Source organism: Candoia aspera, chromosome 1 (assembly GCF_035149785.1).
Source record: "Candoia aspera isolate rCanAsp1 chromosome 1, rCanAsp1.hap2, whole genome shotgun sequence".
In the NCBI taxonomy this organism is placed as follows: Eukaryota; Metazoa; Chordata; class Lepidosauria; order Squamata; family Boidae; genus Candoia; species Candoia aspera.
The window spans coordinates 271,814,027-271,827,956 of record NC_086153.1 but is presented as its reverse complement, the minus strand read 5'-3'; the positions used below and the strand labels follow the sequence as shown (position 1 = coordinate 271,827,956).

General features: G+C 38.0%; 1 protein-coding gene across 3 annotated transcripts in view; it reads left to right on the top strand.

The window, feature by feature from the left end:
* Window positions 1-13,930, top strand: part of AMBRA1 (autophagy and beclin 1 regulator 1) — a 181,774-nt gene that overhangs the window by 123,912 nt on the left and 43,932 nt on the right. For all 3 annotated transcript variants that reach the window (XM_063289679.1, XM_063289678.1, XM_063289680.1), the window contains one exon: window positions 10,767-10,877. In XM_063289679.1, the coding sequence (XP_063145749.1) occupies window positions 10,767-10,877 (111 nt within the window). The remainder of the gene's footprint in view (window positions 1-10,766; window positions 10,878-13,930) is intronic.

Here is a 13,930-nt window from a genome sequence, read left to right as displayed (position 1 = left end):
TGCCTCTGCCATGTGGAACATCCTTTCCCCAGAGATCCAGCAGGCACCTTCCCTCCTCACCTTCCAGAAGATCTTGAAGAGCTGGCTCTTGCTGCAAGCATTGGGGTAGAACAAGGTTGATGCCCAGTACAGTGGTATGCAGATGTACGGGAGAGTATTGCCCAGGAGTGCCGGGAATTTTTATTGTGGTTGTCTGCTTTTTTGATGTTTTTATTCTTCTGTGAATCACCCAGGTTTATGGTTCATAATATGGGTGGCTATATATGTCTTGTAAAAAATAAACTATACTTGTACTTAATTTTTTCCTATTTACAAGTATGTTTGTTTACAAAATTTTATTGATAGAAATCGCTGTTGATATCCTGGACAACATTTACCACTATAAATATACTAACTACATATGCAGAGTGAGTTACGTGAAATGGTTTAAGGTACCAGGCTAAAAACTGTGAGGCCCTGAGTTCTAGTTCCTTTTTGGCCAAAGTCAGCTGGGTTTTTTTGGCCAACCATTCTGTCTCAGCCCTAGGAAGAAGGCATTGGCAAACCATTAATGAAAATCTTGCCAAGAAAACTGCATGGACTTGTCTAAGCAGTTTTCAGGAGTCAGTAGTGACTCGAAGGGGTGCGTGTGTGCATACACATACATACACAGAAACTTACAGGATATAGTCATAACATTCTTCAAGCTCATAAAAAAGATGAATCTGTATCAGTTGGACTACCGATCAGAGTTGGGTATATGGGGGTAATTGAAAGGTGCATTTGGTGACACAGGGCACATGATTAATTGGCAAGTACTGTTTTATAGTGTGTTCTAAGTGTTGATTAGTGAATGCAGTTGGAAACCAAAATGTCGCTTTCATCATCCAGTCAGGAATGACTAAGTGGTTATACCAAGTCCTCACTCTGTTGCATGCTTGAATTTGAATGTATACACAGTATGCACAAAAAGTTAACAATTAATGGAACAAGAAAATGGTAAATAACTTCACAAGTGCACCGGAGTGAATGATAAAGACCTCAGCAGGTTATTGCAATTGACTAACCTTGCCTGGGTTTAGAAGCTTGAAATCATTCTTGTTAATTGCTGTACAACAAGCTGTGTGTGGATCAAAGTAAAAAAAAAAAAGTAGCAATGTATACTCTCTTTTGGTCACCCTCTATTCTCCTAAGCTGCAGGGAAGAGGAGGGGGAGTAGCTCATGTCAGAAATCTGAACTGATTCTTGTAGAAGGTGTTTGAAGTAGCCCAAGCTTCCTATAGACATAGATTGCCAGTCTGTACTATTGGATTTTCATTTCACATGTATATTAATTTTTTTCTTTGAGGACAGGCCGTAAAAAATGCAATTCAAACACAGTTTATACAACAAAATCCAATTGCAGAATCCAGTGTAAAAATTGTCATTTATATAGAAATTAAGGATATGGGATGAATAAAGTTCAAATTTTGGCTAAGGTCATTTAAAAAAAGATAATTGATCAAATAACGCTTTAGTTGCCTTAACAAAATACTTTAATAAATCTGAGTAATCCATTAACATCAGATGATTATTAGTAAGTGCCTCAGAATCTCCAAATTTTGCTATTAGTTGTTTCATTTATAAGTAGGGTATATGTAAGAAAGAAAATGGCCATGTTTTGATGTTATATTAAGATTAGTTCATTAGCCACAAAGAGGAAAATTGAAGCTTTTATTTCTGTTTTTTAACTAACTATACTGTAGTGTTTATGTTGAAACTCAGAGCAATTTTGGATGCTTAACTATGTGAAGCAAATAATGAAGCCCACAGAATAGGTCCCAGCTCTCCTGCTCAAGAAGGCCTCTCAGTTTTCATACCATTGTCCCACCTCTTGCTTTGGTAGTGGTATGGTAGTTCTGCTGCTATAACCTGTCCTCCAGAGGGTATCTCACCTAGCATACTCCCATATAGCCTTGGTAGGAGAGAGAGAGAGGGCTGTTATACTTTGTGTTGCTTTTCTGATAGTTAAAAATGAAAAGTGCAAATGGCACCTCCTGGCTGTGTGATAAAGAGGCATAGTGACTAAGGATTCAGCCCTTCTTCCCCCCCCACCCCCGGCAGTTAAATCAGTCACATAGAAATAAAATCAAACTTTATTTTTTAAAAACAAGATAAAATATAAACATTGTGTTGGACTTTAAATACTAACATGCAGAGATTCAGAGTGGAAGAAAATTAGAGTTGCTTAGATTGTGGTAATAGAGCAGCTTGCAAATTAATTGTGAAAGAAATCCAAGAAAATACTGTATTCCAGGCAGACCACAAGTGTCACTGTTCTGCTGCAAATGAAAAGCCCTCTGCCCAGACTCTCCAAGGGAATTAGTGATAATTTAGGATACTGCAACTCACAAGAATATTCTAAGGAAAAGATTATATTTTCATGAAATATACAGTACATGACAGCTGAACTTACATAAAAAACAGAAATCAATACAGATAGTCCTCGTCTGATGACTGCCTCATTTAGCAACCATTCGCAATTACAATAGTGATGAAGAAGTAACTTTACAACCAATCCTTGCATTTATGAGCTTCGCGGTTCTGTAAAGCAAAGCAAAGCTGAAGTAAGATCATAAGCACAGTCATGGTTTCACTTAGCAACCCCTTTGCTTAATGACTAAGTTGTCAGTCTCAATTGTGGTCGCTAAACGAGGACTACCTATAGGCTACACATATTTACCTATTTCTACAACAATAGAAAACTTCCTGATACATATGTCCTTTGCCTCAGTTTTCTGGACTTCTCCAACTTCTTGGAGTTTTCCAATATTAATCAGAGGCTGCTGAGGACTGTGGAAGCCATGTACTTTACTCTCCCTCTCTCCATATAGACTTCTCTCTCTGTCTCTCTGTTCCATTCTCTTACAAAGAGAAAAAACTTTTCTATATCCAACAGAGAGAGGGTCTGAGATAATCTGATTCTGCATCCATGTGCATAACAGTGAGCTAATTCTCATTCATGGGGATGTGGATTCTGAGTCTGACTCTGCAATCAAACATGCAGTCTGCACAACATCATCTTTTATTCAGATAAACCAGCTACATAAACCACAGTTTCAAACTGGAGCTTTGCTAAATGATGTTTAAGATTAACCACAGTTGTTATGGTTTGGATATAATGTTAATTAAACCAATTGAAAATGGAAATAAACCTTTCTACTCTCCTATTTACCAGGTACACTGGAAGAAGCACTGAAACACATGAGCCCATGATGTTTTTAGATTATCCTAAACTGTAGTTCAAATGTAGACACCTAGTGATTCACGGGGAAATATATACTGTCCATTTCATAATTCGTATTGCATATGGTAACCCCTACACTTTGTACTGTTGCATAATACAGCAACAATAAATTGTCATTGAAAATTGGAGGGCAAGTTACAAAAGAAGTAATTCTCTTTTCTACTTCATTTTTCTATTGTTTCTGTATCTTATTGTGGCAGAGAAAAAATGGTTATGTTAGAATAACAGGATTCTGAACTGAAAGTTGAAGTGTGGAAGGTTTGAGGGAACTAGAGCTTCCTGCCATCATGATCACTTCATTGTTGTAGAGGCACATTCTAATATATACCAATGTATATGTGATTTAATTCATATAAATGTTTAATTATGTTTAGAAGCAAATTTTCTGAATGGATTAATATTTAGAGGTTTTTAAATTACAGGAAAACATCCTGTAACTTCCAGTGATGGGAGGATATAGCCCTATTTTTGGTTGAAAGACTGATTTCTCCCCTTCGCTCTTCTGTCATATATTGACTGGGGGTGGTTGGAGCAGGGTGGAGGGGGGTGAGCTGTAAAAAGAATTTATCTTCATTTCTGTCATCACCCACTGTTCTATTATCCAGTGATAGACAGATGCAGGAAAGTTGCCAATCAAACCCACGTTTACTGCATTTCAATTGCACTTCAGCATGTTGAAATCTAAAAACCTTTGAAGAGAGGTTGTGATGTCTCTCCTGCAGCAGTGGCAAGCACCAGGCTATTGAATAACTGCTTTCATCACCTTTCAGTCTTCCAGGCAATGGAAGCTACAGAGGTCTCCAAAACAGTTTGTCAAGTGATTGCTAAGACTGGTCCCTGAAAGAACTGGCTTCGCATGCCTAACCCTTCACTGATGTAGCCATTGCTTATATACAGGTTTACTTTCTTGTCATTTTTCTTACATGTAGGGAATAAAAATTATACTTAATACAAGGTTCTGTGCTGGTTTTTAATCTCTCAGTTTATTTAAAATGAGATAAAATGCTAACTCCTATCTGTCACCCAATGTGCTTTACCATAACATACTTTTGATTTGATGATGCATGATAAATCTTGGTTTAGATGAGAAATGTAACATGGTATGACATTTTGTTAAATGCAACTGGATGCAATTTATTAATTACAATTATCAGTTTCCTAATTAATATAGGTGCAGGCAATTTCTAAATATATAAACACATTGATGGTGAAGCTGATTTAAAACCAGTAAGGTGATCGAAATATATTGTCCAGATAACACCATCTAGAGGTAGCTCTGATTTTATTTATTTATTTCCTTGTGCCTTTCTTTGTTCTCTTGGATACTACCTGAGAGAATTTTGGAAGTTCCAAGGCAGTACTATCTTCTCCCATTTCCACCTCCATATAGGAAAAGGAGGTGAAGCACTAAAAGAAGAAAAGATAAGCAGGAAAATTCAACATAAATAATTTAGGAAGGACAAACACTTTCTAAGGAAGAGTTTCTATACATAGCAAAATTTTTATAATTTGAGAGGTTGTATATGTGGAATATTATTGGTATATCTAAAAACAAACAAAAATACCTAAAATGTAGAGAAAAATAAAACTTTTCTTGCCATATCTATGGCTAATTTATCTATGGATTGACCTTTGTCCCCAAGTAGTATCTATTGTTGATGAGTAAACAATTTGAATTGTAGGCAAGCAGGAATTATTTGTTTACTGATTCCTTGTCTCTGAGGTATGAATAAACATCTAGCCAGTAATCTGCAGTTAGATTTTTTATTTACTTTATAGGTAGTCCTTGTTTAGTGACCGCAATTGAGACCGGCAACTTGGTCTTAAGTAAAGTGGTCGCTAAATGAAAAATCACATGACCACAACTGTGCTGACAATGTTACTCCAGCTTTCCTTTGCTTTACAGTGTCAGGATACGGCCCCAAACAACCAGGTGAGTCCAAACAGCAGGGAACATTTCCGGAACTCGACTCATGAGGAAGCTGGGTAAAAGGGCAAATTTCATAGCCCCTTTTCCCTACTCCCCCTCCCTTTGGAATGCTCACCCTGGCACACACACAATGAGGACTGTACATCAAAAGGAATGCGCTAGGGCTGTTTGCCTAGCACTTGGGGCTGCAAGCCACTAAGCAGTTTGGGAGGCAAACAAAAGCCTTTAGTGTCAAACCACAAGGGTCTTGTCAATTTCAGGCAGCAGCTGGGAGCTGGCCAAACTAATAAAGGTCACAGAGCTGAGCTTGTTAACTTGTGGTTTGCACTTTTAGGGAAGCCCTGTGCTGGGAAGAAAAGCAGCTCAGGAAGAGATAGCTTGTTTAGGCAATCTCTCTGCTCTGCAAGTGTGGAGGGAGAACAAAAAGGGGTCAGGCACAGTACTGACTGACTGTAATGGCAAATACATGACTGAGAGAGACACTGTGAAGGTTGAAAATGCAGGCATTGGTCACCAGATTACTTTTTCACCACTGTTGTAACTGAATGGTCACTGTCTGAGGCAGATGCTAAATGAGGACTGCCTGTATTTTTCTCTGTGCAAGCTCATAGAGCTCATTATCATAGATAATGTGATGGTGATAATAGATCAGTACCATCTTATGGTCTGCTCAGAGCCTTAATTTTTACTTTTTTCTTTTGGAGATCCTTTTTAAATAACTTTCTGTGTTTTGAGTATGTTTATATTTTTATTGTCTTTCCTGCTATATATCTTGCATATGACTAGTTTTTGGATGACTATTTTTTCTTATTTAATGTGTAGTAATTTTATTTATTATTTGTAAGATTGAGCCCAGCAGAATGGGGGCTGATTTCCATAGTCATATGCCTTATGCTACAAACCTAAGAGATAGCACTATAAAATTTATTTCAGTTTTGTCATTTTTTTCCTTTTTACTCGTTAGTAAGTTCCTTGATCTGTCCCTTTGGTCAAGACTGGATTGGGTGCAGGGGAGGGGGGGGGGTGTCCCATTCCTGCACAGGTAAAAGGTACCAAAAGAACATCTAAAAAATAGCAGGGCATTGAAGTGTTGATTTTTTTAAAGATAGATGATTACAATAATGAGAAATAGTGTTAACAATCGAAGGGAGAAAGGACAATTTCCAGTGTGCTCATTATTAGCGGTAGGTGCTAGAAACTCTGGATTAGAAAGAGCTTGTTTGAGATCTTCATACTTTTTCAAGAGAGTTGGTTGGCATACAAGTTTAATAAATTATTATTAGATTAATTATTTTTACTCATTCACTCATTCATTCATTCATTCATTTTTACACTGCCCAAAACAAATGACTGGGCAGTGACTCTGGGCAATTTACAAATAAAAACACACAGAACAATAGAATAATGAAATAATAAAAATAAAGAACAAAAGATGGTACAAACTGGGTAACAACCAAGTAAACTACATTACCCAGAATGTGTTTTCAATCACCCTTGCCAAAGGCCTGGATGAAGAACCAGGTCTTCAAGGCTTTGTGAAATACTGGCAGGATGGGGTATTGCAATTCTAGTATAGTTTCATAATCTGCTCTGGTGGATTGAAGAGTCCTTAAGAGCAGGTTGGAAGGACATGGGGAAGAGTAAGTCACATCAGAAAACTTTTGGCTAGATGATTATTGAATTTTCTCACTTGTCTACACTAACTTGTTCTATTTGATTTTTATTTTGGTTGCTTAGTTCTTTAAAGTGGTGTACAGTATTTAAGACAGGCAACTAATTCAAGACAACTTAGAAGTATCATTTTACCTCTCTGGTAAAATATAATTTTCAAAAAGATTCTCATTCTATAGGAAAATCCTTACTTAATGGGAGTTTGTTCAAGGATATTGTCTTGCAAGTTTCCTTTGTAGAGTATTTATCACTGGGGCTTTTTGTGGGTTCATAGGATTTGATGAATGATATAATGTGTCACGCTCACCAATCAAATGTTCCCCAGAACACCTTATCGGAAGTGCATCCATCTTCTGAAGACCCGTGTCAGCCTGCGAGTCGCTAGGTGGGAGGGGGAAATGGACTGGAGTGTGAGTTGTACTGTTTGGGTTAGAGGATCATTGCCACAAGGTCATCAAAAGAGAAACCGTTCCGGCCATCTGTTGGCACAGAAGGAGGAGGGGTGCATTCTTAGGTGGGTAATGGGGGGGAAGATGGGAAACTGGCATTTTTAAACTGTAGAATGCGCGGGAACCGCCATTTGCAACTTTTACTTTGGACTGGACACTTCGCTCATTAAACAGATTTATAAGTAAACCTTATGAGTAGTAATTGAATGCAGCTCGAGTGGCCAGGTGTTGACATAATGCAACTTTGAATTTTTTAAATTTTCTATTTATTGAGAAAACACATTAAATCTAATGACATCAGTTAGTCTGGTTTTCCCCCAGCCTAGTTCTGCAAGCAGAATTTACAGTTAGCTAATTGCATTCCTGTGCTTGCTTCCTAGTGCACATATATGCACACACCTACACCCTTTCCAGATCTGTTGCATTTTTCCTCTAGAACTTGTTCAGATGTATTGTAGTTCCTTGTAGTTCCAGGTTGAAGAATGCTTTATAATATACACACATACAAACATTCACACATTCACAATGCATATCAGTCTGAGACTTCATCACATTTGGAAAGCCTCTAGCTATATTTCTGTTTTCCTCAACCTGAGGCTCCATCACATCAGGAGAACTTCAGGTTGATGAAAGCTGATAGTACGTTTGGATTACTAAAGGATAGTATCACATTCCTGGTGAATGGGCAGTTAAAAATCTGTCCAATATCTTACCCTGCTTTCTTACATGAGAACATAAGGACAGCCCTCCTGGAACAGGCCAAAAGCCATCCCAGTCCAGCCTTTTGTTTTTCAGAGTGACTAGCCAGATGCCTCTGAGGTGCTTGAAAGTAAAAGGTAGAGACATATCCTCTTCTACTGTTGTTTCTTTGCAGGTCATATAGTGAGGCATTCCCTCCAGCCCAGGATAACATGGAATGCCAAGGCTTATAGTCTTTGATAAACCCTTCATCCAGGAATTTATCCAATTTCTTTGAAGCCATCCAAATTAGCAGCTATCAACATGTCTTGTGGTAATGAATTCACTGGGTTCATCATGAAGAGATGCTTTCTTTTGTGTTTTGAATCTCCTTCCAGTCAGCTTCACTGAATGACCTTGGTTCTAATGTTCCGTGAGGGAGGAAAAAACCTCCTTGTCCATTTTCTCCATAACATTAATGATTGTATACACCTCAGTCATATCCATCCTCAGCTGTCTTCTTTCCAAGCTAAAAGTCCCAGACATTCTAGTATTTTCTCATACGGAAGGTGCTTGAGCCTCCTGATCATTTTGGTTCCCTCTTTGTACTTTTTTTCTGTCTCTATTATATTCTTGGTGACAGAACTCTGTGCAGTGTTTCAGGCATGGATCTATTATACATTGGTATAAAGATTACAGTGCTGGTGGCTTTATTATTTAAACTTGTCCTAATTATCCCTAGCATGAAGTTTGCCTTTTCATAGCTGATGCACACTGAGTCAGCATTTTAATTGTGACTTCAAGATTTTTTTCTTGGTTAGTTAAAAACAGCTCAAACTACATCAACGTATATGCACAGGTTTTTTCCCTAATGTATATCACTTTACTCTTATTTAAACTGAAACATATTTGCCATTCAGATGACCATTCAGACAGTTCAAATTGCTCTTCGTAGTCATTCTTGATTTTACTACCCTGAGTAGTTTAGGATCATCTACAAACAGCTCACAGCTTATGCTTAAGTCAAGATCGCATATGAACAAGTTAAAAAGCATTAGTAGTCCCAAACAAGATCCCTGAAAGTCTCTACTTTTTATTATTCCCCCCCCCACCAAGAAAATTGCCCATTATTCCTACTCTTTCCTTTCTTTTACCAGTTAGCAATTCATAAAATGACAGTTCTTCTTATACCATGACTGCTAAGTGTATTCAAGAGCCTTTGATGCAGAATTTTGTCAAATGTTTGTCAAAAATCCAAATATATACTGTACTATCAACGGGGTCACGTCCATACACATGCTTGTTTGCGCTAAAAAGAAAAATTATAGCAGCTTGGTGAGACATGATTATTTTGGCATCTTGATGTTGATTTTCCTTCAACTTTTCCTCTATGTGCTTAGGTATTTTTTTAGATAGAGGTTAAGGTGGTAGTGCTATAATTTCCCAGCTCTCCTTTGGATCCCTTTTAAAAAAATTATGCCACAATGGCTACTTTCCAGTCCTCTAGCAAGGAGCCTGATTTGAGGGACAAGTTCCATATTTTTGCTAAGAGAGCAGTAATTTCACATTTGAGTTCTTTAAGAACACTTGGATGAATGCCATGACGACCCAGTGATTCAAACAAATCACTCACATGACTGAGTGAGGTAACTTCCATGTCCTTAACTTCAGAGTCATTGCACCATATCAGTTAGTTGTTTTTTTCTGTTACAATATTCATTCTTCTAATGCAAGCAGTACTAAATTATTTAGAAAACATCAGGAATCAGAGTAACTAAGTTACCATCAAAATTTATGGTATAATGGATTTGGCATAAAATAGATAAATTGTTCTGTAGCCAAAGGAACAAAGCATTAGGGAGGAAGGTCCTGTGATTTTGGCACAACATTAGCTCTGCTCAGAAGTGTTCTTAATGCACTGAAAGGATATGAGAGGAGAGGGGCCGTGCTGACTAGTTCCAGCCTTGATGTTGATCCTCCTTGTGGCCTTCACATCTGCAATAGAAATCTTTGCAGTGAAGCAGCCTCCTCTGCAGAAATGTGGATTGTAGATGTGGATGGAAGGGATATGATTTGTGGCTTTTGAAGCTGAGCGTGGTTCTAGTTTGGTTAGTTCTTCTTCCACATCCATAGTCCTTCTCCTGCACCCACAGGATTTGTTTGTTTGTTTATATTTCGGATTTCATCCCTGCCCATCTCACTCGAAGAGCGACTCCGGGTGGTTTGCTATAAAACCAAAAAATAAACACAAATTAAAATACAATAAAAATAGTACTTCTTAAATATAAATATAAATATGAATATAAATATAATTTTCAATAGAGTTAATATGCATTATTTGTTATGCATTTTGTATTATGCATTTTTGTGTACATGTGCCATAATTCCTTGGATATCACTGATGATTCATTGTTTAACATTTTTATTGTTGCTTGTTGTTATTATTCTTATTCTAATTAATATCTTGAATTGACATATTTACCCAAAAGTTTTCATTTATAAGAATAAAATGCACAATGTTTTAAAATATAAGAACATAAAAACAGTACATTAACATCATTTTGACTGAAGAACTTCCATTGATCTTACAATTTGATAGGGTTTAATATGTCTTTTTTTCCCTTTCCTTCTTCTTTCGCGAGTCTTTCATTTTGCTAAGAACCAAGAAAACTAGTCATTGGACCCTGACTTCTGAGTTTTTAAAACTGTTAGTGTGTTTGAGTATCATTCCTTTGAAGTTAAAAGGTTGATTGACAATTATTTTTGTCCCTAGGAGCTGTGATTGGAGATGGACAGTCTGCTGTGGCCAGCAATATTGCAAACACCACGTACCGGCTTCAGTGGTGGGATTTCACTAAATTCGACTTACCAGAAATAAGCAATGGTAAGTTGGAGACAGAACTGCTGCCTCCTCTGAAGTTAAAAACAACTAGTGATGTTTGCAGAAGGAGAAGGTTGTTGTGTAAAAGAGAAGCTAATTGAACCTGATATATATCATTTCCAACCTTTTTAACTGTAGTTTTTTGAAATTAGTTTATTTGGGCTTTCAATAACTTTGCTTTCAAAAAAGCAGAGTTTTGCTTTTGAAAATGCTGAAATGAAAGGTGAATCTTGGAAAAGTATGGCTATCACTTTTCAGATATTACACCAACCTTTCCCAATATGGTACTCCATGCCTTCTGGTTTATATTGAAAAATTCTTAGCCAAAGTGGCCATTGCGTGTTAAGTCCAGTGCATCTAAAGAACACCACTTCGGAAAAGCTTGGCTAATTCAGTACCACTTTTCACTGTACAACAGTTAGTACTTCTCACTTTAGGATCCTCTCTGCATTATACTTTCTGCTTCTTCAGTGCAGAATCTTCCCAGTGATCTTCTTGATTTGAGATTGGAAAGTCAATCCTTGCTTGCCATTATAACAGACGCAGTGAGTAGGGTTTTTCTCACCCTATAAGAAGACAGGTAGAGTCTCAGTCTGGGGTTAGCAGTATATGAAAAACCTTTGTTTCAGTAAGATTTATCTTGCCCCTCATTGGTTGCAGCTGTGGACATAGTTTGAGATCCTGGACTGTGAAACACTGGCACAATTTGTATGAAGTTTTATTATATAACCTATCATGCCATGGTGTGGCCCTGGAGACTGATGGCATGCCAGAAAAAAGAGTCCAATTCCTAAGATTTCCTAAGGTGATTCACCACAGACATTATACATAGTTGGAAGAGAATATGATTAGAATAAGCCACCAGGTGTTGATTTTCATCTCTTCTCATGTTTTAGCACTTCAGAGTATTAATTAACCAGAAACCTAGTATTCCTCAGTAAGATGCATTTACAGTAATTAATCAGGACCAAATTGAGTTCTCACTGAAAGTAGGCTAAGCACTGTTTAAGGAAGGTTGATTGGAGTTTCTGTTAGAAGTACTAATAAACATTTTAAATATTGGTTTTGTATAATTTGGATTACTGTAAATGATTATTCAGCCCCAGATTTCATCCACATAGAGCATTTGAGATAAAAACTAGCTTTGGAGGGGTTTTCAAATTGGGTGGACAAGCTGTCCCTCTTTTGTATAATAAAATGTAAGAATAAGCTCCATTGTCTTCACTGTTCCATTTTTACATAATTTGCATGGACATTTGCTCTGATGTTGTTTCTGGGATCTATTGGAGCCACTCTCGCAGCTTAGGAATCACAGCCCTGAGTGTTCCTACTACCATTGGGAGCACTTTGGCATTCACTTTCCACATTCTGTCTAGTTCTTCCTTCAGGCCCTGGTACTTTTCCAGCTTCTCATACTCCTTCCTGATGTTGCTGTCACTTGGCACCACTGCATCTATCACCACCGCTGTCTTCTGGGCCTTGTCTACTACCACGATGTCTGGTTGATTGGCCAGTACCTGCTTGTCCGTCTGGATCTGGAAGTCCCACAGAATTTTAGCCCTGTAATTCTCCATGACCTTCTGTGGAATCTCCCATCTAGACCTGGGAGGGTCTAGCCCCTAAACACCGTGCAGAGGTTCCTGTACACAATGCCAGCTATTTGGTTGTGCCATTCAGTGTATGCTGTTCTTGCCTGCATCTTACACCCTGCCACTATATGTTGGATTGTCTCTGAGGCCTCTCTGCACAGTCTGTACCTTGGGTCTGTCTAGTGTGGTAGACCCCTGCTTCTATGGATCCTGTGCTTAGTGCCTGTTCTTGTGCTGCTATGATCAATGCCTCAGTGCTGTCTTTTAGTCCAGCCCTTTCCAGCCACTGGTAGGATTTCCCAATATCAGCTACCTTAGCTACCTGTTGATGGTACATCCCATGCAGGGTCTTGTCTTGCCATGGCACTTCCTCTGCTTGATCTTTCTTCCATGTGCTGCTGCCTCAGGCATGTACTCCTGGATTCTCTGGATTTCATCCAGGACAGTGGCTTTGACACTCACCAGACCCTGCCTGCCCTCTTTCCAGCTGTTGTACAGCCTCTGGGTGTTGGACTTGGGGCGGAAACCTCCGTACATTGTGAGGAGCTTCTAGGTCTTCACCTTGGCAGCCTCCATGTCCTCCTTTGGCCAGCTTACTTACACTAGGGGTGTGTGTGTGCGCGCGCACATGTGTATATTCATAATATCTAAGGCTTTTCCTATAGTAGCAAACACATGAAACAGAACTGCTTAACAATGAACTTAGCAAGAAAATCTATGCAGATTGTTAGCAATATTTAAACCATAGCAGAAGGCTCTGCAAAAACCATTGATATGGTAAAGTAATAATGGTTCAGGACAAGTGTAGTTATACTAACGTTTTGGTGAGGTAGCACATGATCCCCTCTCAAAAGAGTTGCTTATTGGCTTAATTCAAAACAGGTACATGGATACTTTCTCCTTACTTGCATGAGACAGCTTAAATAAAAGACTTACTGATTCTAGAAAGGTTTTCAGGTATTTTGAAAAAATTGTGCATGGTGGGAAGAGCATTACTAGTTGTCGAATCTGGATTTTGATTGTAATTCCATCTAAGTAAATACCCATAAATTTAACATGGCTTTGATCTAAAGTGTTATAATATTTGCTGTCTACATTGCCTTCTTCTCCAGATTATAGTTCTGATGAGGATCATATTACATATGGCTATACATGTATTATATTGGATGTACGAGGTAAAAATGTATCAGTAGTAGTTTACAACCATCATTTGACAGCTAGTCAAAAATCTTGTCACCATATTATCATAGGTCAAGGATTAATAATAATAGTGTTAATAATAATAGATATTTACATAATGATCCTTTTGCATGCTGCTCAACAGGGAAAGAGGTACATAAATATAAACCACCAATTAAAAAAAGTGAGTTGAGAATAATCAATGTTGCTACTACAAATTTCTGTGATACCTCAAGGAACTAAGTGTATCTTTTGTTGACACTTCTGGACCTCCTTCAGTATTGTGCA